Source organism: Solea solea, chromosome 15 (assembly GCF_958295425.1).
Source record: "Solea solea chromosome 15, fSolSol10.1, whole genome shotgun sequence".
In the NCBI taxonomy this organism is placed as follows: domain Eukaryota; kingdom Metazoa; phylum Chordata; class Actinopteri; order Pleuronectiformes; family Soleidae; genus Solea; species Solea solea.
In genome coordinates, this window is record NC_081148.1 from 10,130,136 (window position 1) to 10,158,010 (window position 27,875).

At 40.2% G+C, this 27,875-nt stretch overlaps 1 protein-coding gene across 1 annotated transcript in view; it reads left to right on the top strand.

Moving 5' to 3' along the window:
• The first annotated feature begins 3,408 nt into the window (after positions 1-3,408).
• arid5b (AT-rich interaction domain 5B) overlaps positions 3,409-27,875 on the top strand; it is a 71,529-nt gene continuing 47,062 nt past the window's right edge. Inside the window, exons 1-3 of the mRNA XM_058651939.1 lie at positions 3,409-3,471; positions 3,799-4,053; positions 13,493-13,727. Of these exons, the coding sequence (XP_058507922.1) occupies positions 3,451-3,471; positions 3,799-4,053; positions 13,493-13,727 (511 nt within the window). The 5' untranslated portion in view covers positions 3,409-3,450. The remainder of the gene's footprint in view (positions 3,472-3,798; positions 4,054-13,492; positions 13,728-27,875) is intronic.

Sequence of the window (27,875 nt, forward strand, 5' to 3'; positions counted from 1 at the left end):
GCACAAAGACGCAGGTGTAAAGTTACTATTGATACATGTTCCCTTGGACAAATTTACTTGATGGATTTTTAATGTCCCATGGGCTTTGCACTGATGATAGATGCATATCCACTGAGTAATGCAATTGTGCAACATGGAATGAGTCAGCGATTGAGTGCATTCTTTGCCTTATTTCCTAAGAAGCTTTCTTCCTTTGGTCGAGTAGATTTTCATAATGCCTGCTTGTTTGATTAGAAATGTGGATCCTATAGTATCACAGTGGCAGTTTGTGCTGATGCTTTGCCATGTATGGAGAGTATAAATCCTTTCCGCCACTTAATTTGAGGATTAATTTGGTAAATGTGAGGTGTTTAAAACACTGTAATAACTGTGTTATTAGACCATGTTTTTGTTGTTGTGATATCTTGATAAAAAAGTATTGAACTTTTATAGAACATTTTTAGTGCAATCTAAAGTCTAAAGTGTCACATATGGAACAAGAACATCGGTTTGTTTCTATATGAATGATGGATATTCACTACTATACTTATGGAGCGGGGTGGACTTCTGCCAGGGTGTGTTCAGGGAGACGTGAACAGGAAATAGTCACTTCCAAGTCAGTGATTAACTTAGATTTAACTGCTTGCTACAGTGCAAATAATACGAATGAGAATATATATCCCTGTAGCATAATAATGATTTTAATATCCCTTCAGTAAAAACACCAAACATTCTCAGGTTCTCAGATATAGAGGTCAACTAGTTTTTATCAAAACAGGAGTTCAAGGTGAGAATTTAAAATGACTTCCTGTCCAAAACAAGTTAAAAATTGACCATTTTAGCTAAAAACGTTGCCTGCTGTGGGTGGCAATGCCAAAGTGTTGATGTGTAAGTTTAATTCTATACCACTGCTTGTTGGTTGATCTGCGACTTGTGGTTCAGTGGTGGTTGAATCGTTTATTGCTATTCAAATTTCAGAGTTGCGACGTGTCAACATATGGTCACAGTTATGTAGGAATATGCTATTTTTAATGGCTTTTACATAGCTTTGCTGTGGCTGAAACTGTAACCCAGGCTCTTCCATTCTGAGCCACATTTGTGGGCTCCCTGCCGAGGCTGCCTCATTATGTGGAATGTGGAACACCTGCCTGAAATGTATTTATCCGGTTTTGTGTTTTATTTCCCATAATAAGGTCTTTTTTAGTGCCTTCCTTTTCCTGAAAACTCGTCGGCTCTTTTCCCGTTGATGCAGTCAATACACATTACTCGGCTGTCTTATTTCATTTTTGTATTTATGTGTGAAAAATGAAAAGTAAAATAGAAAATAAAATAGCAGTAAGAGCATTTTTTAATGTCACAGCTTTGATAAAATAAAAAATAAATTTCCTTCATGAATGAAGGAAATGTTAGGAACTCTTACCATTTCTATTAATGTATCTCTCTTTTTTATCCATTTATTCAATGAGTAACTCACTTAGCTTGATAAAAAATGTGTCAAAAATAATCACAGCCATGTCTCTTCTTAGACATATTTGAGTCCCAACGTGAATCTCAACATTTCACAATAATGTCTGCATCACACTGTTGCAGTCGCTGTTGCAGTCGCCGCTCCACTGTTGACAAGCAAATGCTTTCAATTGCCAGATAAGGGCTCGAGTGGTGCCATTGATTAACCAGGGACTTCATTATTGTGGCTGCCATTAACAATGCAACCCCATTGATTCAACCACTGAAATGGCTGTGAGAGAAATCAGGAAAGATAACACTACGAGCTGTGGTTTATATTGGATTCACTGCAGGAATCCCAACACTGCTGCAGCCCCATGTAAGACAAGGAGCCTCTGTGTAACCCAGCATTTACTGTGAACTCATTCTCTAAACTGCTACAAGAAAACATCCCCGTGTCACAGAAGATTGCCTCAGCTATTTAAGTATTAATACTGTTATGCTGTTTCTTCTTCTATCTATCTATCTATCTATCTATCTATCTATCTATCTATGTATGATTCATAATTCCACTATGTCTTCATAAACAGTTTCTGTGTATATTTAGGATAAATACCAGAGAGTCAATCATAGCAGCAGCAGAAGCAGAAGAAAACATGTCAGTTTTATAGACAGGAAGACACTTGAGTGGATGTGAGTCAGTGTGTCTGTGTGCTCTGCCCGTCACTTCTTGAAGAAAGAAAGAAAAAAAAAAGGCGCATTGCGTAATACTGTACTTGAAATAGCTGGTGTCAGAAGTGTGGGCCTATGGCGCTGTTGCATGCTCTGTGATCTGAGTGGTGGTGGATAAATACAGGGCAAACGGGGGGTGTATAAAAGAGGAGTGGGAGAAACAGCGCCGCGCTGTGGAAGAAGCGGGTACTTTTCTTCTTTTCTTCTTTATACTGTGGACTGTATGGACAACTCCAGACAGCAGACAAAAACCCAGCTGACACGTTCAGCCGGCGGAGACTGAAGGACGATGAGACATCAGACTTAGAAAAATAAATAAATAAGTAAATGAAATATACACGTTTTTGTAACTTAGAATAATATCAACGTTAGAAAAATAATTAATGGCTTAATATTTGTTCCACTTAATTGTGCAAATGTGACCCATTTCAACTATATATGTATATGTATATATATAGAGAGATGGATATATAAATATATATATACTTTCTTTATAAGGTCAACGCAGCGTTTAAACATGATTAATGGCTGCATAATGGACCGCCTCGTGAATTCCGTCTCGTGACGCCCCGCTTTCTAATTTTTTTTTTTTTTTTTTTTTTCCTTTTCATGTTCGCATCAAAAATACATAAATGCCATTATTTTCCCGGTAATAAACCTTGGGTTCCCTGCGCGTTCCGAGCCACGTCGCGCAGTCAAAGGCGGCTCCGACACCTCTCAGTTCCCTCATCGCCTTTTGAGGAATCATTTGATAACCCTATTAACTTCCATGTAACATTGTTTCTTGAAGACATCCACAGCAAGCGCCTCAGTGTCATTACTGTGAGAAATGTGCTTTCATACTGAACGTCTTTTACACAAGTCCTGGAAGAGACGTAGTCACCGAGAAGCATATAATCGCAAAATATGGCACAAATTGATCTTTTACAAGCAAAAATACAAGCATAAAATGTATTTTTTTGGATTATACATAATTACCACTCACTGGTGATTGAAAAATATTCATATATTTATTGTAATATGATAATATTTTGTATACACACGTTATCGTGCTAAATATGGATGCGCCAAAAATCACAATCCCATTTTTACGTGACGAAATTAATACACATGTTTGCATAACGTGTCCTACAGAACATCTACTCCCAAAACGCATTTTTACACGACCACTCACCGGCGTGTACGCGACATATCAAACTCCCCAGGACTACGTCCCTTCGAGGACCTTCGGCAATCCATTCAAGCCAGCAAGTTTGGAGAGCGTGTTGAGTTTAATCAATTCATAACGTCGAGATGGAGCCGAACTCACTGAAGGTAACGTTTATCAACCGTCCATTTGTTGTGTTTTTCTCGCCGCCGCTCGCCGTCAAAACCGCCGCACAATGTTCGCGCGTGTTTAATCCACACGACAAACTTTTACACTCTACATTTAGCGTGAGCACATCTGTGTCATATGTTGCCTCGTCTAAAAATAGTTACATGATACTGACTGTGTGTGTGTGTGCCGGGAAAAGCGAGGTGTCCTGGTGTGATTGTTACATTGAAATGTGTTTGTGTGTGTCCACCATTTGTTTACCAATATTTATTACAAACATGTTGTTCTACATTCACTAATTGCCTCATGTGTGTTTTCCTCCACAGTGGGTGGGCTCGTCTTGCGGTTTACATGGACCATATATTTTCTATAAAGCCTTTAAATTTAGCCGGGACGGCACCGCGAGGATTCTGTCACTCGGAGACTTTTTCTTCGTCAGATGTAAACCCGAGGATCCTATTTGCATAGCGGAGCTTCAGCTGCTCTGGGAGGAAAGAACAAGCAAGCAACTTTTATCCAGCTCCAAACTTTATTTTCTACCCGAGGATACTCCTCAGGGACGCACAGTCACTCATGGAGAGGTAGGAATATCAAACGCCTGATGAATAATCACGCGTGATTTATGTATGTATGTATGTGTGTGTGTGTGTGTGTGTGTGTTTCCCACTGTTTGTTTCCTCTCACCGCTTTCGTTCGCGTGTATTTTTTTACATTTGATTTTGCTGCATTAAGGTTTTAGGAAGTGGAAGTGTTTTGTCTGTGGTGACACAACGTACACGCAGAGTATGTATTAATATATGGATATTGATGCGGTGGAATGGATTGACCTCCAGCGCTGTTTGTTCTCCTGTGTGTGTTGTTGTTTTTTTACTTCAGCCTATTTGTCTTATTGTGGTGTCAACTGCTGAATGTGCACTTGTCCAGCTGCGCTCAATAAGAGCTGCCGCTGCGCTCTATGGGGTTAATTGTGTTATAAAGGGGGAAAATCCGCAAGAATCCTGCGCTCGGGTTCTTGTCATTTCATTTCTCGGTGAAAGCGTGTCAAATGCTGACATACGGGCGGAAATTGCGAAACGTTAATGAATGCACGGGATCAAACTGGCTCAGATCGCTCGCGATGATAGTTATTAGATATTTTGTAATTCCGCCTGATGTTGAAAGAGGCAGAGCGGGTAATAAAAGCGTGGCAGGAGGAAAAAGCCAGTGCTGACACGTTTTAAACTCCACTCTCTGTGTCTCTTTCTCTCCACGCTTTGCATAATTTTCCATGTGGACATTTCCATCCTCGACAATGTGAAACGTCCCTGCAGTGTTACATTGAGGCGTTGTTGGCACAGGAAGGCAATAGCTATGATTGACTGTGGCCATATGTGGCGCTTGTGATCCGGTTACAGCGCTGCACTGAATGGCATTACTTTGATTATTGAGACTTGTGTGTTTTTTCTCTCTCTCCCATCAGCTACAACACAAATGTTCTGTTTTATTTCTCAGCCAGCGACAACAACTGCACTTTAATCACTGCTGTCTGCTTTTGATCACTTTGGAGCTGCATGGAAATGATTCTCTGCTGCTGTTATATTGTTTATAGGCAAGGACAAAGCCGTGTTTGTACTTGACTCTTCCGCTGATGGTTTACTTACATTCTTTCCTCTTGAGTAATAGAGTGGCTATCACATTTCTCTTTCATGAGAAAGATGGCTATTTATGGCCATTTGTGGCAGAATTCTCATATTAGCGGGTTTCATCTCCTCAAGTCCTCTCGCTTTAGCCTTTAACACGCTGCAATTATTTAGTAATTACTTTTGAGAGCATGCGTCGCCGATTCCGAGGCCACACTTGCGCAACCAACGACATGTCAACTCCGCCCCTTTTCCCAAAGACTTATTTGCATTGCAAAGTGCTTACATTCCCCCTCATTGGGCATATCTACCAGAGGGAGTGCATCTGCCAATACAAATAAACAAATCCTGAAGAATCTGAGACATAAAGTAAAGCACAAGAAGGGTGCAAGCACCTCCTGTAGTCTGTGTGTTAGTAAAGGAGGAGGAATAAAAGTCATTTACCCTCATAAATTATGTAGCGACCTGCATCAAAGCGCACAGTCTTGCAAACACCACAAACAGATGCTCTGCCTTTTGAAGTTCCACTGTGATTAGAGAACAGACCAGACTATAAAATAATATTATTGGGGATGATATGTTAAAGTGCAGTGAAGGTGCCTCCAGGCTGATCTCGATCAAAAGGCTTGTCAAAACTCCTGCTCTCAGCAAATCGTTTTTACTTACTGAATATTATTACACAGTGGAAATTGCCCTGACAACTTAAAGTCACTTTATGACCTTCACTGAGCCCATTCAGATTCTCGCTGACTTTGCCCCATAACACTAATCTGCACTGCATGAGTCAGCCAGGAGTGCTTACAGATGCAACCCATAATCCAAAAGACAAACAGGAAGGGTAAACCAGCCACACAGAAAGCTGTGATATTAAAACTCAGCTCTGCGCCTGACTGTATGTGTGAGAAGATTATCTGTTGAAAAGGGAAAAAAAAACATTAGAAAATTTAGCTCATTTTTCGGTGTTTATTAAAATGTTTATGAAGCTCATTTTTCTCCACAGCTCATGTTGCATCTATAAACAGAGTAATGGCTGTGGATCTAAACTAAAATTGTAATGGACTGGCTGAGTATCAGGAGTTCATACAAGCCTATAGTGACTCATACTGATATGAACTTGATTACTTACAGTTCTCAGGAAGTGTGTGTGTTTTGTTTTTTTTCACATAGTTTTTCGTACTAAATGATCACAGAGATTGTGAGGTAAAGCCACAACTTGGTATCACTTGTGACATGCTGATATGTGATCTGGGATCATGCTATTTACACATTTTTATATATATATATATATATATATATATATATATATATATGTGTGTATGTATATATACATATATACATCATTTTTTATTTTTTTTGGGTCAACACAACATAAAAGAAACAGTTTGTGTCATTTGACATGTAAGCAGCCGGTGCTTTGTGGCTCCCTTCCTTGGTGTGATCATGCCTCATATCTTGCAGATAGCTATTATCTTAATCCTGGAGTCAATATCCTTCAAATATCAAAAGGCAAAACTTTTTCAAGACACTGTATAGTCATATATATATTGAACCAGCTCGCTAAAATTGGATTACTGATTCACTTGTGTTCTCAGTGCTGAGATATGATGTAATTTCCTGGTTATTTCTCAGGTATTTGTTTGCTTTCAGCCTCTCTTGCACGCTGTTTGCCTTGTTTTGCTGTGTGTGCACTGACAAGGGGAAACCAGCCCATGACCTACTGTGCTTGTTTTTCTTCTGTCACAGGGTTGGAGGTCAATTCCTTTTTAAATGCAGCCCGCTTTAAAACCTAGTTGGTTTTGGCTAGGAAATAAAAAATAATAATGATTCATTGAATAAACCTTGCTCTTGGTATCCTTGTTTGCCTAATAGTCAATAAACAGATCTAGAGAAAACATTAATCTATTTATAGTGAGTTAATTATTAAGTCCATATGTAGGTTCCTCTATTTTTCATTGTATCACTGCCTGACAAGCGGTGTTTACCCCCACCAGTTGAGCTCTGCTTGCTCTTTAAATAGGCTTTGTGTCAAGCTGCTCACCCATTATGACAAACCCTCTATTGGGGCCTCTGCTCTATTTGTCTGCCTGCAAACTGCCACCGACTAAACAGTCACATGTGTTTTAAAACTCATTGAGTGACACATTGTTTCTACTCACTCCAAATGGCCTTCCTGTCCTGCTGGTGTGTGCTGCTCGTCGGCTGTAATAAACTGTAAAAACTTTCTGTTTTCTGGACTCCCCATTTCAGGAGAGAGCTGTCGCAGATAACCGCTCAGCGCACACAACAACCACTTATTGTATACTCTGCCCCAGGCAGTTAATTGCTTATGCTTATCTTATACTATGTCTCCCACTTTACTGCAAATACAGCAGGAATCTCTTAATGGGAATTCACAACCTCGGAGAATATTTCTGGATCATGTTATATTAATGTGCTATTATCATCACCTCTGATTTCCTCTGACCTCTCTTCTCCTCTATTCTGTCCCTGTAGCTGACAAGGCTTTGGCACACACACACGCACACACACACACACACACTGACAGGCAGGGACTGCAGCAGTAGGCCAGTATTGATTGCTGTGGAAAACACTTTGGCATGTGTCCAGAGCCATTTCTTCAGTTCACGGCAGCACTGTATGTCCACGCATGTGTATCAGTGCTTGGGAAGCCAGCTTGTAGGGAAATTAGATTGTATTCATTTGCTGCTTCTTTGATTTTTCCTAAGGGAAAACCCCTGAATGGGTAATTCAGGCATCTGGGATGTTAGTTGAGTTAAGAGTAAGTGGCTTAGATATGCAACCAGCATTTTGATGGATAAGGTCGTTCAGCTGAATGACTGGAGCGTAAATGTGATATGGCACATTTGTACAGTGATCTTTTTTCATCCATATTGCTCGCTGGTCATGGCCAGTCTGAGCATTATACCAAATATCCCCATTCACATAACAATGGCAGGAATTTAGAGGTGGGGGGGGGGGGTAGTGTGCATTTGTGGCATGTGCGCTTGTGTGCCTCCTCCTGCTGCAGAACAAGTCATTAACTCTGAACACTGCCCTCCAGTGAATTCCTCACCATTGCTGAAATAGCATGTAAATTATTACCAGCTTTTTAGGATAGTGTAATTTAAAACCTTTAAAATGGAATACCCTGAACTTCAAAGGCTATAAAAAAAAACAAAAAAAACCCTGCTAACATTTCCCATTGGTTTAAGAGTTGTCGTTCCTGTCCCTTGCAATCTTACGCTTCTTTTCAACAAACTGTTTTGTGTCTTAGCAGCCAGAGTAATGATATGTTACAGCAGTGGTCAGTTTGTCAACACACAAGAGACTTTTGGTGCACGTTTGCTTGGTTTTTTCCACTTTGTCATTGACTAACCACTTGTACAGGCCAACATTTGCCTTGATGCATGACTCCAGTGCCCCCAGCTACAGTGGATCGTTATTATAACCTTTGAGGAGAAAGTAGTCACAGATGAGAAACTCTTCCTTAATACTACGGCCAATATTTTTCATTCTTAACTGTGGTTTCTTAGTTAGTTCCCTCTCTGTCTCTGTGTGTGTGTGTGCGCGTGCGTGCGTGTGTGCATGCATGTGCATTTGCTAAAATACAAGGGTACAAAGCTGCAGTGATTCAAGGGAGCTGACGCAGCTTTTCTGTGGTGTCGCCTTACATGATGGATGCCTCACCCACTTTCAGAAAGGCTTTGAAAACTCCTGTTATCTCGCTGTTTTTTCCTCTGTCATTATAACTGCACAAAAATGCAAAGTTCACATATCACCTCGGCTCATGTTAAAGCAATCGCTTAATGGAATCAGTGAATAAATGATGAGCTCAGCAGCACCCTGCGGATAAAACACCAACTTTTTATGTATATGAATTAAGTGTGCCAGAACATCATGTACACTAATTCTCACCTTCTTTAAACGCTGTACCTTAAACTCTTTCTACTTTTGGAAAGTCTCAAAAAAAACATATTCTAATTCAATTGTCCCAGGCTTACTCCCCAGAGCTCCTGTTTAATTCCCAGATAAGTTTGTTTTGGGACACTGTAGCCAAGGTCAGTCATGGGGAGGGAAGATAGATAATGAACTCATATTGTGTTTCATACCCTCGTTCTCTCTTTCTCCTGCTCTCTCCTCCTTCCCCTCTACCTCTCCTCTCTGTCTCCTCATTGTCCATGTCACTATGTCCATTACTCAATTACTAATCTCCTTTGGCCTGAGGAATTCCTGCGCTGACCTCTCTGAGGCAGCAGGCTGAAACCTTCCCAGCATGACAGGAGCAGTGTGTGTGTGTGTGTGTGTGTGTGTGTGTGTGTACCCACAGTATAGAACGACACCCACCTCCTGGGTGCACGCATCCCTTGACTCCCAAGTCTGAAAGTCTTGTCCGAGCGATGAAACGCTCCACTCCAGAACGCTGACAGTCAGGAATGTCTGCCCCAATGTTGGCGCACAGTGGCGCGGATTTCTCACTGCGAATTGTGTGGAGTGATATGGAATATGTGCATTGTTTTCTAATTGGATCACTGAATACAGAATTTGGAACGTCAACAGTGTTCTGTTTTGTCACCAGTGCCACTGCATCCATATAAATTGAATGATATGGATTTCAGCGGGGTTTAATTTCAATGAGCTTGCTAGAGTCATGCCGCAACTGAGTTATCTACAGTTTCACAGCAGTCGTCTGTTTTGGGGTTTGTTTTTTCTCTTCGCACTTTGAGTCCATTATGTGCAGTCATAGCAATAAATTCACTCCATAATGTTTTTTAGATATCACGCTGCTGCAGTAATAACATGAATTATTGATGGCAGCATGGAGACAGAATGTAACATTCAGCAGTTAATGTGTTACCCTGCGTTTTAACTCGGTCATAGAACGAGCAGTCGGAGAGTTTGACATACTCACAGTAAATGAATGGCAATGTATTAAGACGTTTAGTGCAGTGTATCAATGCTCTTAATTCATACGTGTAGGAAGTGTCAGTGAAATGACACCCAGCTATTTGGTGTGTTGCTGATATGGAGTGTCACCTCTTGGCTGTGGGCTTGCAGTCCTCTGACCTATATTATCAAGTGGCCTGCTGGCTGTGTCTGCTGCTTAGCAAAACTATAAACTGCCTAACTTGAAATGACAGCACAGTGTGGACGGGCGGCATTTACAGAAGACCAAGGCCCCCAAGTTTCTCTTTGAAACCCCCTAAAGCCGAAGTTGTGTGTGGAAGACCCCTGCGATGCCGACGAATACCACAGGAATGATTAATCTCAATGGAGTTACGTGTAAAGTGGAACAATGAGTCGATTAATTGATGTGACAGATAATTAATCTTCAACATTATTGTTAATGGATGAATTGTTTAAGTCATTAATTCTAAGCTACAACTATGTATTGTAATTATTAATCAGTCTGTCAGTTGTTTTTAAAGTCATTGATTGAGCATTGGATTTTGATGTTGTGTGCAGCCAACTGTCCAAACCCAGAATATTCAGATGTGCTACTAATAATACTTAAAACAAAGTGCTTTAAATACTTCTTTAAACAGTACTTTATTGACTATCAAAATATGTAATAGGTAAGATTAACAAAGAGGTTACAGCTCAACAAAAGTGTCAAATATTAACTCATCACAACTTTTCATATGTCAATATTTGCTGCTCTCTGAACACTTTAACCAACTGTAGGTCTGTGCATAGTTGGAAAAAACAGGGATCATTTTTCAACTCTGGAGTCTTCATAAGCTCAATTCTAATTTGAATAGACAGGTTAAACATGAATGATTAGTCATCAGGTGCAGCCCTGCTTCTTGTTAATGTCTTTGTTATTTTATTGTGTCATATCAGGCTGGTGTGACACTGTTGTTAGGAGTGCTTCTAGAAATGCACTCAAATGACTGGTTCCTCTTCCGTCATTCTTTAGACACTCAACGTTACTTAATTCTTCAGTGTTTGTGTCATAAATAAACTTGCGTAAACCATAAGCCAGTGCTCGGTGTCTCGACTGTATGTGCAGTGATGGAGCGTCGAAGGCTGGCTGGCAAAGTTAAACAATAAATAAATAAGCATTTTATGGGAAAGCTTAATGGTTGTTGCCTGTTTTTAGAGCTGTGGCTGAGTTCATAGACTGATTATATTCTGGTCTGTGTTGACAGCTGCTGAATTGGTCTCACCTGTTGTGTTTTGGTCTCGAGCTGAACAAGTCCCCAAACAGGATCTGTTGACACTTGCACAAGGCACCATGTCGTTCAGTTGATTGATATGGAGGGAATGGCTGTGTGCTTTTAAGATTTGCTGTTGCTGTGTTTACGGTGTGGTGTGTGCTATTGAATCACATGAACCGTACTGTTTGACCCCGTGCACCAGCAGCAGAACGTATAGTGCATTATTATTGTTTTTTTTTGTTCCAGATGGAGTGAAGTGCACTATTTCGTGGCTTTTGTTTCTCCGTGTGCTGTCAGTAGGTCGCATCAGAGTACAGTGGCTAATTCTGTAGCGATACAGAACAGTGTGGTTTTTGGCTGCAGGCTGAATGCTATTTACTGTTGCTCTACATTATTCAAATGGCCTGCTTTTCTGACGGCAGAAACAGCAGTCAGTTTTTTCATTGCGTGGAAAGCTGGTTACAAACACCCACCACCACTTGACAGCTGAAGACAGCTCATTATAAGAAGACCGAAAACCCATGTTTGATGTTTCTACTTAGTGAGGGAGGCACAGCTATATCAAGCTATCCCTCGCAGGCTTTTCCTTTATAAGGAAATACTGTCTGCAAATGGTTGGGATTTTGATATGCCTGTTGTTGCAAATGATGTGAGAACTGAATATAGGTAATTGCACAGATGGAGCACAGGAAAAGTCTAAAAAAGCAGTTTGTTTTTAGAAAGTAGAGATAAAATAGCGGGGACTTTCGAAAATATCTGATAAAACGGGGAATTCGGCATCAAATGCAAATAAAAAAACAAAAACTTTGCATCCTAAGCTTTGCAACAGATGGATTTGATTAGATTGTTGTGTTGATTACATCCACTGCCTCTGTACATACATACATACATAAATGAGTGATATTTTAATGTCAGTAATATGCAGGGTCTTTGAAGGGAAATGTGTACAGGGAGACAGATGCCTAGTAAATTGGAGATAACCAAGGTAAACATCAGAGACCTACTCTGTGTTTCTGCCTGTACACATCTGCCCTCCAGATTTCCCCATTTCTGTAACACACCACTCCACTTTGTTGGTTACAAGCACTTCATCCATTAGCCCTTCAAATGAAAACACATTTAAGGATCTCTGCTTCCTTCCCTCTCCACTGAACTTGCAGTTTGAGAGTTATTAAAAGAAGTTGAATCAACTTCAGGGGGGAGAGCAAATCTTATTAAGTGAGCCAACTGAACAGACTAAAGTATGTACACAAAGCCACTGCTGTTATACTCATATGTCAGCCATGCATGTCCCTGCTATAGATTTACATTTATAGTTTCCTGACAGTGTCACATTCATTTTATTGCGTGTCAGGGAGATGACTGGCTCACAGATTTTTCTCTAGTTCCTTCACCAAATTACATTTATTCTACGCTCCTCTTTGAAGGTGTAATCATAGCCACTGAGTGTGACTTATGATTTAAAAGCATAAAACCTGGGCGTTCACGGAGAGTATCAGGAGCCCGGCTTCCTAAATGCTAATCAAAAAAAGTCCATAACATCTCATTGACATTGACATTAACCGCTGGCTTAAATTCAATTCAGCAATCATCTGCGTCATCCATATTCATGGTGCTATAATTTACTTACTTGAATGTGCATCCACAACCCTAATGTGACTTGGCGCACATACCAATTTAGTTAATAAATAAGGACATTCTGTTGTTTGTCTCGAGTCAAATACAAGCTCTGATTTTAAGCCTCGCTTGACCCAACCATTGATCCTGGTTATTTGTCCTTATACTACATTTACTTGAGGTATTTGTACTTTATTAGTAAAATGATCCAGTGTCATAGCTGAATACATTTCATACATACTGTTAATCTAGCCAGTATTTATATGTTTTTCATAATAAAGGATGTATTATTATGCAAGCATAGGACAATGGACGATAATGTAGTGGGACAAGTAGTAATAGTTAGCCAGATGCTTTTAGGTCTGTAGCAATTGTGTTGTTTTTTAATATACTGTCTGTGGGGGGTAGCTTTTCTTTTTTTTTAATCCATTGTATTTAGGTCAATATTTAACTGGTTGGTTACATATTGTATGGTTTCTGAAATGTTCCATTTAACAAAACCATTTAAAACAAAGTCATGATGTTGTTTTCACTGGTAAATGATCCATGATCTCAGCACACATGCCTTTATATAACTCCCTTTGCTCGCCTGATTGTAATTGTGATTCTGCACTATTTCCTTCCAGCATGAGGTAATTGCAGTGTCTGAGAAGGTGATTGTGCGACTCGAGGACCTGGTGAAGTGGACGGTTCCAGACTTCTCACGATGGGCCCGTGGCCTGAAGGCCGATCCTCTCAAACCCTCTGTGCTCCGGGAGCTGGGGACCAACGGGAGGCGGGAGGCCCTTCACCGCTACCGAGAGAGCACCCTGACCAGCGGACTCAACTTCAAGGATGTCCAGAGGGAGAGGGCACAGCTAGGTGAGCACCAGTAGCCTCAGATTCGAACTCCTTCTCACCTCCAAAAGGGTTGCTGCAGTATTTCCAAATTTTGGGACGCTGTGTGTTTGTGTCATCTTTGTGTCTTGCCTGGAGTAATTCATCAGTATATTGCTTGTATTGCTCCTGATATGAGTGGAAAATTGCACTAATAGCAGCGAGTCAGATGTAATGGCAGTGTGTCGACGCCAACGCGCGACCATCCAACTGTAAAACTGCTTTGTTTTTCTGAGTGTAGCAGTGATCATATAATTCAGCTGGCGATGTATTTAAATGATTTAAAGTCACATAAAACTGCAGTCAGTAGCACCTCTGGTACTTTCTTACCTTCATAATTGGCTGTGCATCTCAGCAGCATTAAGGATCATTGCTGTGTGTGTGTGTGTGTGTGTGTGTGTGTGTGCGCGTGTGTGTGTGTCTGAATTGTTGTTTGTCTGTGCACATTCATCATAAACTTAGTACCATTAGGTGTCAGGGGATGTTTGGTTCTTGCACCGAGGTCTCACTACAGCACTATGAATCAGGTACAGGATAAAGTTGTCAGTCTCTGCTGATGCGTTACCTGATGCAAACAGGAAACTCTAACACTGGCGTTTGAGTGTAATAATCAGAAAGAACATAATGTTCCCTTTGAAGCCATTTCCACTGATTTGCCTCTTGCTCACATGGCTGTGATTTAATGCCTAATGCTGATGGTAAAATGTAGCTTAGCAAACATGCTGAAAAATGCCATCAGAATTAAAGCACCTCCTGCCAGGTATGGGGTGATTAAAGCCAGAATTCTAGCTTTATGATCCTCCATTAAGTAATTTTTATTAATCATTTTATGCCTGGAGCTGACGTGGAAGTGCAACTGCCATAAAAATATGAGCCTTCTTTTGTACAAAATGGTGGTTTATTGATGAGTTCTGTTCTCGTTTTTTTTTTTTTTTTTTTTCGCTTGGGCTCTTCCAGGAAGAGAGGCTATTGTGTATTTCTGTGATGCTGTAATGCCCTTGATTACTCGACGTTGCTTAAATCTCATACACAAAAAGGACAAGAGGATCAATAATGGAAGCTTTGTTGTTATTCCAGTAATCAATACAGTTTGATTGTGCTTGTGGGTGTGGATGTGATTGCTTGCTTTCATAAATAGATTTGGCAGCCTGCTTCTTAAATGACATTATGCTCCATATCATTGCTTTCTACAAATGTGCTGTATCATCTAGAATTTATAGATTTATCCGCTGTCGGTGTAATAACTTGACGATGACACAATTGTTACTAAGGGTGTGTGGCGTGCGTTTGTGTCCTAACGTGCATGTGCATGTGCACGTGCGTGCGTGCGTGTATGTGATTGTGCTGCTAATGAGCGGCGCTGTCGTTAATGACTCCATCAGGCTGTTTCTAAATGCACTTGTCACTCTGATAGGACACACCGCCAGAGAATCTGCCCACTCAGCAGAACAGGCTCACACTCTGGCAGAGCACCAGAGACACACTCAAATGCGAACATATTGACACGCACACACTGATGCACTCATGCTACACACCAACAATCACTGTTGTGCACTCACTAGTCCATTACTTTATTTATTCACTACATCTTTGTTGTGTGTCAGTTGTTGATATTTGAACAATATGAAAAAAGGCAGAGTTTGGGGGAAAGTGAGCGAGAGAGAGAGGGAGTGAAAGAGAGAGAAGATCACTTATTCATCAAGGCAAATGCATGTTACTCTGAGCAAGGGTTTGCATGGAAATATAAAATGTGCCAATACAATGCTGCTGACTTCCCAAATGAAATATTCATGTTACAGCGGCAGATCAGATATAAAAAAAAAAAAAACTTAAAGCATCCTGTAGCTGAATGTTCATAATTCTATTTAATGTGTTTGCTCATTGACTAAACTGGCTTTTTTTTCTGGTGGAGTTGTTGGATTGTAAAAATGAACAGAATAGTTTGAAGTTCCTGCTAACGGTATTACTTGAATGATGCATTTGCTGATTGTTATTCTCAGGCTGATCTGTAACGATGTCAGAGGAGAATTGGATTGTTCCCCATAACAGGATACTGCAGTAACACCACAAGCTGAACAGAAAACCATTGTGAGCATAAAGGCAATAAAGTGTGCCATTGTTATCGAGGGAAACTGTTCCTTTTTTTTTTCCAAGTGCATAGCCTAACTTTTCCTGGCACACCGCCAATCTGAATTAAGAGCACTGCTATGTATTTTTGTCTCAAAGGCAGCTTATGAAAAATACTACAAGACATAAGCGTCTCAAATAGCAGAATGCTAAATTGTTTTGTTCTTGAGCTGCATTACGTGTAGGGAATTATAGACTGGCGAGTGAACAAAGCTCTCGTCTTTTGAAACACATAAAGATTGAAATCAAAGATGCACGCACAAAGTAAAGCAATTAATTAGAGAAACAAGTGACCTTCACTCCTGTCCTGCAGCATCGACAGCTGTGATTCTCTAAAAACCTGCAAGGCAGAGAGATGATTGCTATCATAATTCAAATGCCAAATTTATACAGGCACTGTTTTAACAGTGCGGATGACTAAGCACATGGAGTCCCATTAAAACATTTATTTTGTAAGTTAAAGAAACATCTGGCATCAGACTTCAGATTTCGGATGGAATGATTGATACCACTGTCATGCATTTACAGTAAATAAATATAACGGTAACACAAGCAGCTGGTAAAAGCTGGAAAATGCTAAATTTACCATTATTAGTGGAAACCGGGAAAACTAGTGCCACAGCTACACAACTAAAGCTTAACAATGCACCTTTTATTTGTTATAATTGAAATGAAATAAAACCATGCTTGGTTTTATCTGTGCTAATGCACTCTTTGCAGTAGTTACTTAGCCACAGAGGCTAGCTGGTTTCTAGTTCTAGATTAGATAAGATAAACTAAGACAGGCCAACAGGCCACTCGCTGTATCTTCATAGTTTTGTTAAAGGAAAGTCATGTTATCTATTATATCATTTCACTCTCGGCAAAATAGCAAAATGTTTACTTAACAAATGATCCCTTTGAATATGTATCATATGCTGTTTTAGTTGTGAACCTCATATAACAAGAATGATATTTAATAAGACAGAAACTTGATTAAAAGAAAACAAAACAAAAAGTTGAGTGCATGGAGTACTTAATGGTCTTTATGTAATCTGTAATATAATCCATTTAATCAGGTGATGGAAAGTGTCCTCGGAGTTTATCTTGTATTTTGACTATTAGAGTATATTTTATTCTTTTTGCAGTTTAAACCACCAGGGATGGCTTGCCAGGGAAGTTTACATTCTGCCCCTCTATCTCTCCCCAGAGAACTGGCCTGATTCTTTTTTTCATTGCTGCCTGCCGAAATTGGTTTCTGGTTGTATACTACGAGGCCGAGCGTTGGAGAGCTGTATCTGCTGATACAGTTTGTTGGCTTGTGCCGAGAGCCATAAATGGAAACTAATAAAAAAAAAAAAAAAAGAGGAAAAGAAAAACACATACACAGATACACGCAAAGAATGGCTCTTTCTCACAAACAGCTAAATAGCTTTTCTGTCTTGTCTTTCTTCAGTTTGAGCCTTCGGAGCTTAAACCAGTGAGCAGATTGTAAGTGGAGATGATGTGGAGGAAGGTCATAGCTTGTGCCTTGTGCATTTAAAGTAAATAGAGGGTGTCCCTGATTCCTGCCCTCAACTATAGGATCATCTGCCTGGCTCATCTTTCAGTGCTGTGAGGATCAGGGGTCTCTGAAAATATTCATTCAGGAGAAAGTCACCATACGGGCTGAATGGAAATATATAGACTGTATTGAAAAAAACATGCATCCCTCCTCCAAAATATTCCTTTTAAATAATACAGTGCCACATACAAGACCACCAAACGCATGGAGAACTGGAGGGTGCATGATGGATTAAATATCAGAAATTATTAACATTTTCATAGAATATTCAGTGAGTGACTGCAATGAAGGTCAGTTATTATTATTCAAGGAAAGACATGTTCATCATGCAGCTTTGTGCTGGATAAAAAGTTGAAAATGTTGAGTGATGTTTTTCATCCAACATCTCCGTCAATGTCCAGAGTAAAATCAGTGATTTCAGCTAAAGTGCACTTTGTTGTGAGTGGTACGAGATGAGAAGAATTGTCTGTACTCCATTATTACTGACCTTCAATAATGTGCATGGTAATTGCATTGGATTTTATGTGCCTTGTGGTTTTGTCCAAAGCTACTTTTTCTTGCTCTCATCTGGAGTAAATTGGGGAAACAATGTCTTCCTTAAGGACATACTGATCATTAAACCACCACGCTTAAATTGGAAGATCCTTAAACAAAATTTTTGTTAAATTTGGTATTATACGCCAGTATTTGATAGTGATATTTCATAGCCCTGACCACTCAACTACTGGGTTCCACTGATAATTCATTGCATTGCAGGGATAGAGTCACGGTATTCCCCTCTGATGCAACATCTGATCTGTATGCTTGTTGTGGCCCATATACCCGAGTTGATATTCCGGCAATATTTCAGTCGTAACATTTCAATTTGATGAAGAGGCCAGATTCTGTCCCTTTTCGGAGCCGCCTCAGAGCGTCACAGAATGTTTATGTGGGTAGAAAGTGGTGATAAGGAAACAGACAGATGCTGTCTTTTCATGGTTGATTTGTCTTGGTGACAATACAGAGCAATATTTGGGACTTTGAGTCACTATCACACACACAAATGTTTTTATGTTTGGACTGCGTCGTGGGAGGGAGTAAGCAGTTTCCTGGAAAAGATAAAGACAGTGTGTTGTGGTGTTACAAGAGTAATGGTATGTTGTGACTCTGACAGAGAAAGAATGTCATGCTTTTGTAAGACACACCACTGTTGCAACCCCTCTATTCAAAATATGTGGCAGATTGCTTAGTTCACACCTGTTTTGTTAACGCCCCCCAAACACATCTCTGCTTTTTCTGCAGAACTAATTCTATAAACTGTCCAAAATCCCCTCTGAAGTAATTTAATTGAGTGTAGGTATTGATTATGTGCCTCTCTTACACCCGCGCCCCCCCCCCCCCACTCGCACTTCTTTGCTGGTATGTTTATTTTTTATTTTTAAAGGGGGTGGGGTGTTATGCCAGTATCTTCTTCATTATGCTCAGACCTGTAAGAAAGAGACTCACAAGCTGTTTTTCCTCACTGATGTGCTCATATCATTAATTCCCCTCTGACTGTGGCCTGGCCGGAAGCCAGAGAATTCTAAATCTGTAAGCAGTAAATTGTGTGCTGGGGTGGAAAAATCTATTAGATGTTTGAGCATGCCTCGAATTTGAATGGGAGAAAGAGCGAGGAAGACACAGTGTGTGTGTGTGTGTGTGTGTGTGTGTGTGTGAGAGAGAGAGAGAGAGAGAGAGAGAGAGAGAGAGGGAGAGAGACCACCCAGCACCCTGGCCATATCCTGTAATGGCTCACACCATAATCAAATTCAGCTTCTCCGAACAGCTATATTCATTAATAATTTGTGATATTTTATTTCTGGAATGTCACATAATGTGTTTTTCGGCATGCACGGGGGTGGGGGGTGGGGGGCTGGTGTATGGTTAAACAATGAGAATGGCCTCAAAGGAAATGAAGAGCTCAGTCTCTCCATTAGCAAGCTTTGAAACAACAGTTGTGTCTCTCTTCTCTCCATTAGTCAGGTCTGGAACAACAGAGATGCTATTGATGTGACCTCTGCTAAACAGCCAGAAACGGAGCGAGCTTCTTTTTATAACACCCTTACTCATCGACAGCAAATTTCTTTTGACATTTATTTTACATTAGATTATTATTTTAATGGAATACTTTAAAATCTCATGGATCGGGACATTTTATCTGAGAGTACGTGCTGATTTATGAACACTTCATCTCATAGACATATTGGCTGCCTGTTCTAGTTACAGTCTAATTCATATTTTAAGCAGCCTTTCTGCAGACATTTCTGTATTTGTCTTTGTCAAAATGATACTCATTTCAAGTATTACAGCCACATACATTTTTGACTGCAGAATTGCCTTTTGTTTTGTACGTCCCCCTGTTTCTTTCTTCCCTCACAGTTCCACATAGATAAATAGAGATGGTTCTGTGCTGCTCAATAGGCATTCTAGACATCACAGATTGTACACTGAATAACTCTGCATATTTTATGAGCATGCCAGTCCATCTGCTTTATGAATGCATGTAAATCCATCATCCTGTGTGTACAAAAAGGACAGGAAAGTAAAGTCACCACAATAAAATTCACTCCAAAAGGATATGGAACATAAACAGTGGTGGAATTCTACTGTATACTGTTTAATTTGTGGCACATTCCTTAAGTATTTCCATTTAATATGCACTTCATTACAACTCAAAGGGGAATATTGCACGACAGTTTTCCTCACGTTTCACACGTGAACACAGTGTGAGAACATACAAAATGATGCACGTGAAGATCAAACTGTATGACGTGATAAACAGCTCCACTTCAAACAGCCGCAACAATAAAATGGTATTTACACATTTGCTGCATCAGTAATAAGCATTTAACAATTGCAGAATATTCACAGGCGGAGTATGTCTGCATTATGAGTACTGAGTCACATGACATCTTTATGTGCATTTTATTAATCTGAACATTTCCACTTTTATGTATTATTTATTTACCTAAATAAATAGTGCAGCGTGGATATCAACAACATCTTTTTCTGATTAACTACCCATTTATCAGTTTATTGGTAACGCCAGTGACTAATCTTGAGAGACTGACTTGTAAAATGATAATAACTTGACGTTGATAGCATGTGAGGGCGTGTGAGCCCTTGCTTACTAAAACCTTACTCTACCTCAGCATTACAGTGTTGGGAAAAACTGTTTCACTAAGAGTTGTGCTACGGTAAAAATAGCTCATGCAGCTGATTGCAGATCAACTTCTCTACATTCACTTAATATAAGATAGACTTATAGCCTTGGAAGAATAACATAGTGTTCATTTCACAGCACAGAGGTAATGCATTTTTCCTGCATTGGAAGGTAATTGCAATGGCGCTTTGATAGATTCCAGACATTTGGTGGGAGCTGTGTGTGTGTGTGTGTGTGTGTGTCATGCTCAAACATACTTGCCTGGATACATAACTGTTCTTAATGCTTTTATGAAGCCAAATAATTACAAATGACGTTAGGTTTGTTATGTTGTATTTGTAAAATATCTGGGTGCAGGTGGTGTAATGTATTTTGGTTTTCTTTAATATACTGACTGCCAGGGGAGTTGGAAGAAGTACCTCGGCTACAAACAATAGATCATTGATGCCTCTGTCCTCTTTCTCAATCTGTCAGTAGCAGTGCATTTCCTTGTTATGTACTGGCCCGAGGAGCACTTGGCAAAATGAGAGGCATTCAGCCAGTCTTGTTTTTTTCCTCTTGATTTTCCTCTGAGCCATAAGTCAAGGAAAAGCCGTTGTTTCATTCCATGTGTCAGAGCATAATATCTTAAGTTAACAATAGCCCAGTCACAGACACACTATGTTACAGTATAGGTACAACTCGGTTACATCTTACTGAAGCTAGTTGTTGAATTAAATACAGAAAACCTAAGGAGCCAGAGGCCTGCAAAGATGGATAAATATGCAATATGCTACCAAACTATTTCAGTGTTTGGATTCCGAGAGGAACAAATTGATTCTAGTAGCATTTTTGATCATTTATAGCCTCTGTCTTATGGCACACGTATTGGCAGTCAACACTGAGACTGGCAAGCTCGTAGAAAACAGAGGCATTTGCCAATTAATTGGTTTGATTCATGTTTTTTTTTTTTTTCATTTCATGCTACTTTTCACTGCGGTACACACATTGCTTTAAAATACAACAACCAAAAGGAGAAGAAATGAATTAAAAACATCTATTATCATTTAAAGCTGGTAATAAACTTGGATTTACAGATTGTAATAAAAAAAAAGAAAAGAAACAACAATATCACACAGAAATAACCAGCTTTTTTCTTTTTTCTTTTCTTCTTTTTGGCAGGAGTGACCAGTGAACATAAGCATGTTATCGCAGCCAGATATTTTGCACCAAAGTTATTATCTTTCTTGTTCAGTGTAAAAAATGAGCTGTATGTGCTGCATCACAGTGATTACAGCTCCGCTGGTAAAGTGGAGATTTGCCACATCACAGGTCATGTTCTGTAATCTGGAATGAACGAGTTAAAAGCCAAACTGGCTGCAGTTTATCAGAAATTACCTGCTTGTTTAGCCAGATGCTCTGTATGTCACATGGATAACACGGCAGTCTTGTGAAAACACTTGAGCAGGACTGAGTTGGAGAACTTCAAACGGAGATCATTAGGGCCTGTGGTGGAAAAAAGCAATTGTTAGTGGTTGTTTTCTCTCTCTTTTGTGGCGTTGTTAGAATACAGAGTCAAAAATAATTGCATGGAGTAATGCACAACAGTTTGCATTTCTGAGATTTTCCCTTTGTGTTTTTAATACGCTTTATGTCCATGACAGCTCATAAACTAGAAATCTGAACAGATGGCACTGATTTTTAATGACATATTGCTCTCCGTAAAGTCTCCCTCTAAGGCACAGACTATACGTCTCCCCATGGGGATCACACCGCTCTAGTTGTTATCATGATCTGCTAATGTCAGTCTTTGCTGTGCTACATTGTCAAGTCCCTCATCTAAATAAATTGGATGTAAATTGAGTATTGTGCTGGATATAATTATTGGAAAGGGTTCCAGTTGGCTTAACTCTACAGGCTGTTTATTTAAAGCCTTCCTCCTCTGTACAGATCTGATGATAGAGCGAGAGAGGGCAAAGAGAGGTTCTTATATAATGACAGGAATGTACAATGGAGCCATGCTGAATGACAGTGCAACCCCCCCATATATAACCCAACAAACACAACCCCCCCCCCAGTCCCCCCCTGCTCCTCATCTCTGTCTCGTTTCAGTTTCACCATTGGGAAACATGCCTGTCCTAAATACCCTTGAGTATTATTCTTTTTCCCTCTCCTGCTTTTTCTCCCTTTATTCTTTTACCAAAAACATATTAAATCATGTTTCCTTTTACACACCATACGCCCTGAGAAATAAGTCTGAGTTGATAATAAGGGGCCCTTCTTTGAGGAAATACACACAGCAACTTTGATCTAGAATGGCATGTAATTCCTAGCCTGACCCAATTCCCAATCTCCTGATAAGATGTTTTTTCCCCCCTCTCCCTCCCTTGTGCTAACCTTCCAGCAGAACCCACTCAAATGGGAACTTTCTGTCCCATTAAAGATACATTTAAAGCTAAACATGTGATCCATTTCAATCAGCGGGAGGTGAATGTAGTGAGTTTGAGAACGCTGTCTGCGACACGTTGAGTGGAGGAAACTCGCTGTATCCCCAGTCCTCTCTGTCGCTGACAACCTCTGAGATCTCTGATCACAGCTGCTCAATTGAGTTTGCGTCGGACAGAGCTGTGTGACAAATGAGAATTGCCGTCATAGCAGATAGAGTATCATCACCTGGGTGTAAAAGCTTTTAGGCGTGTGTGAGGCGAGGGAAAGAGACATGGAGAGGGGTTTCACTCACTTGCATTTAGTCAAAAGGCAGCTGTTTTTCCTGCAACCAAAAATAGTTGATTAAATTTGCTCCCTGTGGTATTTGCACATTTTGGTTTCTTGCAGAGCAACTTGTTTTTCTCTCAGAAGTGACTGTGCCGTAAGTGGATTGACCCCCAAAAACCCAGCAGTAGTCTTTCATTAGCCAGGATGCAGGCCATCACGATACAAAAGGGGATCAACATGGCACAAACGTGTCTTTCTCATCTTAAGTGACAACTTGGCCTCTAACCTTGTTGTACTCACGGTTTCGGCTTTCTTCCCTCATGACGGGGACATTTCAGAGGGGGCCAAAGCTACGTATAATATCGTCCCAGACACAAAAGGGGCCCTTCTAAGTATTCTGATAGCTCATTTGTTATGAGGCCCCCTTGTTTTTTTTTTTGATAGTCGAAAGAACCAATTTGGGTTTTTGACATGGAGGCCCTCTAAATAATTCCTTCATGTAATACAGGACCTATTAAATGCAAACTTTTCAATCTGACAATCAATAAGGCAGGCAGCTTTCTCTGGCCCCATGCCAGACACATTAGGGCTGCAAGCGATGGTTGCTAGGGAGCTGAGCCTGCTCAGGGGAAAGAATGTTTAATGTAATAGAATCACATAAATCAACGGGAGGAAAGTGCTTGTGTTGTTTCTTCTTCTTTTTCTTCTTCTTTCTCTTCTCTTCTCTTCTCTTAACTGAAAACACTTAATATGGGTGTGTTTTTGAAAATATAGTTGGGCCATTTTCACCCCCCACCCACTCCCCATTCCCCTTGTCAACCACAAGAACATCTGGGATGGAATTAAGCTGAGGGAAGTTGTATTCTCTCTCTCTCTCTCTCTCTCTCTTTCCCCCTCCCTCTGTGTGTGTGTGTGTGTGTGTGTGTGTGTGTGTGTATACACACACTCTTGTGTTTGTATGCATAGCTGTGTCCTCAATCCTTGTGCCGTACACTTAAATAAATTGAGGTGAAAATTATGTAAACATTTTTTTATTTTTTTTTTATCTTTGTCACAGGCCACTGCCCCACCCTGAAATGAATGAGGCACTTTAGTGCTTTACTATAATTAAGATCAGGAGCCAGCATGCATGGAGGGTTCTCTCTCTCTCTCACTCTCTCACTCTCTCGCTCTCTCTCTCTGTCTGTCTCTCTCTCTCTCTCACGCTCTCTCTCTCTGTCTGTCTCTCTCTCTCTCTCTCTCTCTCTGACTCTGTACAGTTTCAGTAGAACATTTCCTCTGGGTGTTAATGCCCTTTACTGAGAATATCTCTTTGAAAAATAAGTGCAGACATTTGTGTTAGTAAAGCCAGATATCTCCCAAAGTCATGTTCTACCATTATATCTGCTACAATTATTTTTAAATATATGTATATCTATATGTATGCATGTGAAGCATCACAGATAGCAGCTTAACTATGAGGCGTTTCGCCTCAAACCAGTCCTGCAGCATCAGCCACTTCTCCTCCTCCCATGTGTGCACCACATAGTCCTATTAATCCATAATGTGACTAAATACAGGGCCAGTCATGTTATTAGGTGATCTGAAATGGCCCCTGAGTTTGTTCAAGTAAACAGCTGCTTATCAAGAGAATGAATTAACAATTCATTCTTGTGTCTGTACTTAGATACTTTCCCGCACATTGAGACTATATCAATAACGCTGTTAGAAAGGGCCTTTGTCAAATAGTAATAGACTTTATTATTATTGTGCAAAACTAATTTTAATATTTTAAGTTCAAAAACAAATAACAAATGTTTTTGTTCGGGCTCATTGAAACCTTGCACGTCAAGCAGACAGAACAATTCATTCATGAATTAGCATTCATTTAAAGTTGTGTCGCCTGATGAATGTTATTCACCTGTCTGCCAACTATGTTTTTGTTCTCCAGGTCTCAATTAAGCCCTGAGAGCAAAGTGTGGCTCCTCAGCTGCTGTTTGCTGTTTAGTGCAGAGTATGTCATGTACTGTGGGCTTTTTGGTACTTTTTCTTTTTTCTTGTGAAAACAGCTGCTGGTGCTGCTGGAAATGAGATTCTCCAAAACAGTTAAATTGCAGGTCGTAAAAAACCACAACAGTGCGCCGTGAGACGCTGAGGGGAAACTACGGGCTGCTCTTTCATAAAGTCAAACATGGTTAGTGTAAAGATATTGATTGACGCTGCCTTAGCACCATCTGACCTGTCGCTCAACAAATAGGTTATTGCATTGTCGTCGGTTTTATTAATTATGGCCTGTATGTGAATATTAATATTGTCATATTCAGTTCAGCCGTATAGAAGAGTTGAGGTTTGGTTTTAGGAGGTGTGTATCTCTTGTGTACATAGTGTTCGTGTGTAAGAGCACAGCGTGTAACTAATGATGAGCAGAGAAAAGGTGAGTCAGCACGCGTGTATGTGTGTGTGATGGGATGGCGCTGAAGGATGGCCATTGACTAATTTGTAAGCGGCGTGATATTCTATAGATAAAGTATTAACTCCTCGTTGCTCACATGGAACAGAATGTGCTTGTGTCGTTTTTGTTTCATCACTTTGCTTTGTTTTACCCCTTTATCGTGATTTATTGATGCCGCTGCATCCTCGGCGTGATTCATGCTGTTTTGTTTACAGCGCGGACGGGCTCATAATTAGCAAAATGTTCCAGCACATTCTGTTTTATCCGAGATAGTGTAGTCATTCACAGATTATACAAGCGATGAATCATGTAAATTCAAATCATTTAGTTTATTGTTGTTTCTAATGTGATTTTCTCTATGTAGAAAAGAGAAAATCCCCCCCCCCCACACACACACCATCCACCCACCGTGCATAATTTTCATTTGGTGTCATTGACAGATGCTGTTCCCTCTTTATTTGGTCAGGTTTCAATAACATGAAACCAATAGCCAGATCGGGCGCCTGCTGCTGCTTATACGGCCCCCTCTCAGTGTCATGTCCCTTCATTGAGAAGTGAGAGAGAGAGAGAGAGAGAGTGAGTGAGAGAGGAGGCGGAAGAATCAGAGATGTGTTATATATTATGAGTAGAAGTTAAATGGAAACAGGGCAACCACAGAAATCAATACCAAGAGCACAGAGCAGAGAGCCTGCAGGATGGAGTCAGAATACCAAACAAGAACCTTCTCTTCTCTCCCCCTCCCTCCCTTCTTTCGTCTTTATTTTTTTATGAAACTGTTTAAACTTTATGCCTATTTTTTTTTTGACTGGTTCAGAGGTTTAAACAAAAAAAAACAAAAAAAACATCAAATACAAAAGTGACATTATTGGCCCTGTGTTGCCACTTCTTACCAAGTCGCCATCCCCACAAAAGTAGCAGGAGGATCCAGTAAATTCCTTGGCCGAGCAGATAATGTGGAAATGTTGACAACAGCAAATTTGAGACGAATGAGTGATTTAAGGCCTACAGTGGGTGACAGAGAGCAAGCATGAGAGTAATGGTTTTCAGCTTTTTCCCCTCCTCGTCTTTGACAAGAGAAATGAGAGCACTTGCCCGGGAGATCTTGTCAGAGTTTGTGGGCAGTTTGGATGTTTTTAAACTCGGTTGAATTTAAATGACAGTTTACATGAGTCACACTTGGTTTTTAATTCGCCAGCACCGTTCTGCTTTCAACTGTCAGCAGCCCTCATATAATGACTAGTTTTATTCACAAATGTTCAAAGCCACTGCAGACAAATCCTCCAGTTAAAGGATCTCAGACATGCAGAACTAGATCACCCTTTCTTTTCTTCTTTTTTCTTCTTTTTAAATTCCCTGTATTGAAATTCAATGATATCAGAGATGTTTCATCTACTATTGCAATAGCGATTCATCCAACGGAGCAGCTGCTTCAACCACAACTAATGACTTTCATGTCCTAAATGGCGTTTCTGAGATTTGGACTAAGACGGAGTGATTTATCACTCTTGTTATGGGTGAAAAACTGAGTGTAATTTTACAAAATGGACATTAATTCTGTCTGGTATAATACAGTGGTGGAGCCTGTTGTAATCTTACTTGTTTCCAGTTCTGTTTCTCTCACAGAGACTGTGACCGCATCACAGCACAGTCTCCTCACTTCCCTTTTTTTCGTTTTGCTCGGGGGTTTTCCTCAGAGGAGGAGCTGGCTGTCTGGAATATTTATCCAACAAATATCCGACCCACCCATGTGTTGTTAAATACAATTTTGTCACATTTATGAACCAAACATTGCGCACATATATTAGAGCATGTTGCTTTTTACTGTGTTGGAGTAGATAGAGATCTGTATTTTATTTTACCGTGGAGTGTCTCATGACAGTTACTGTAGTTAATGACTTTACCAGTCTGCTGCAGTGGAGTTGTTTACATAAGTGCAATATTTCCCATTTAATATGTGTTTTTTTAAAGGTTTAGACCATAAACCACAAATCCCCCTTTTTCCTAAACAAGCCACCCCTGTCAAATGGTTTCAGGCAGCTCTCACAGCATCATCATTAATCATTCTGTCAGATAATTAACTGAATATTTTAGTCAGTTTACAGATACTTCATGATTTTATTTGATGAGCGATATCCAGCTGGTTCCAGAATAACAACA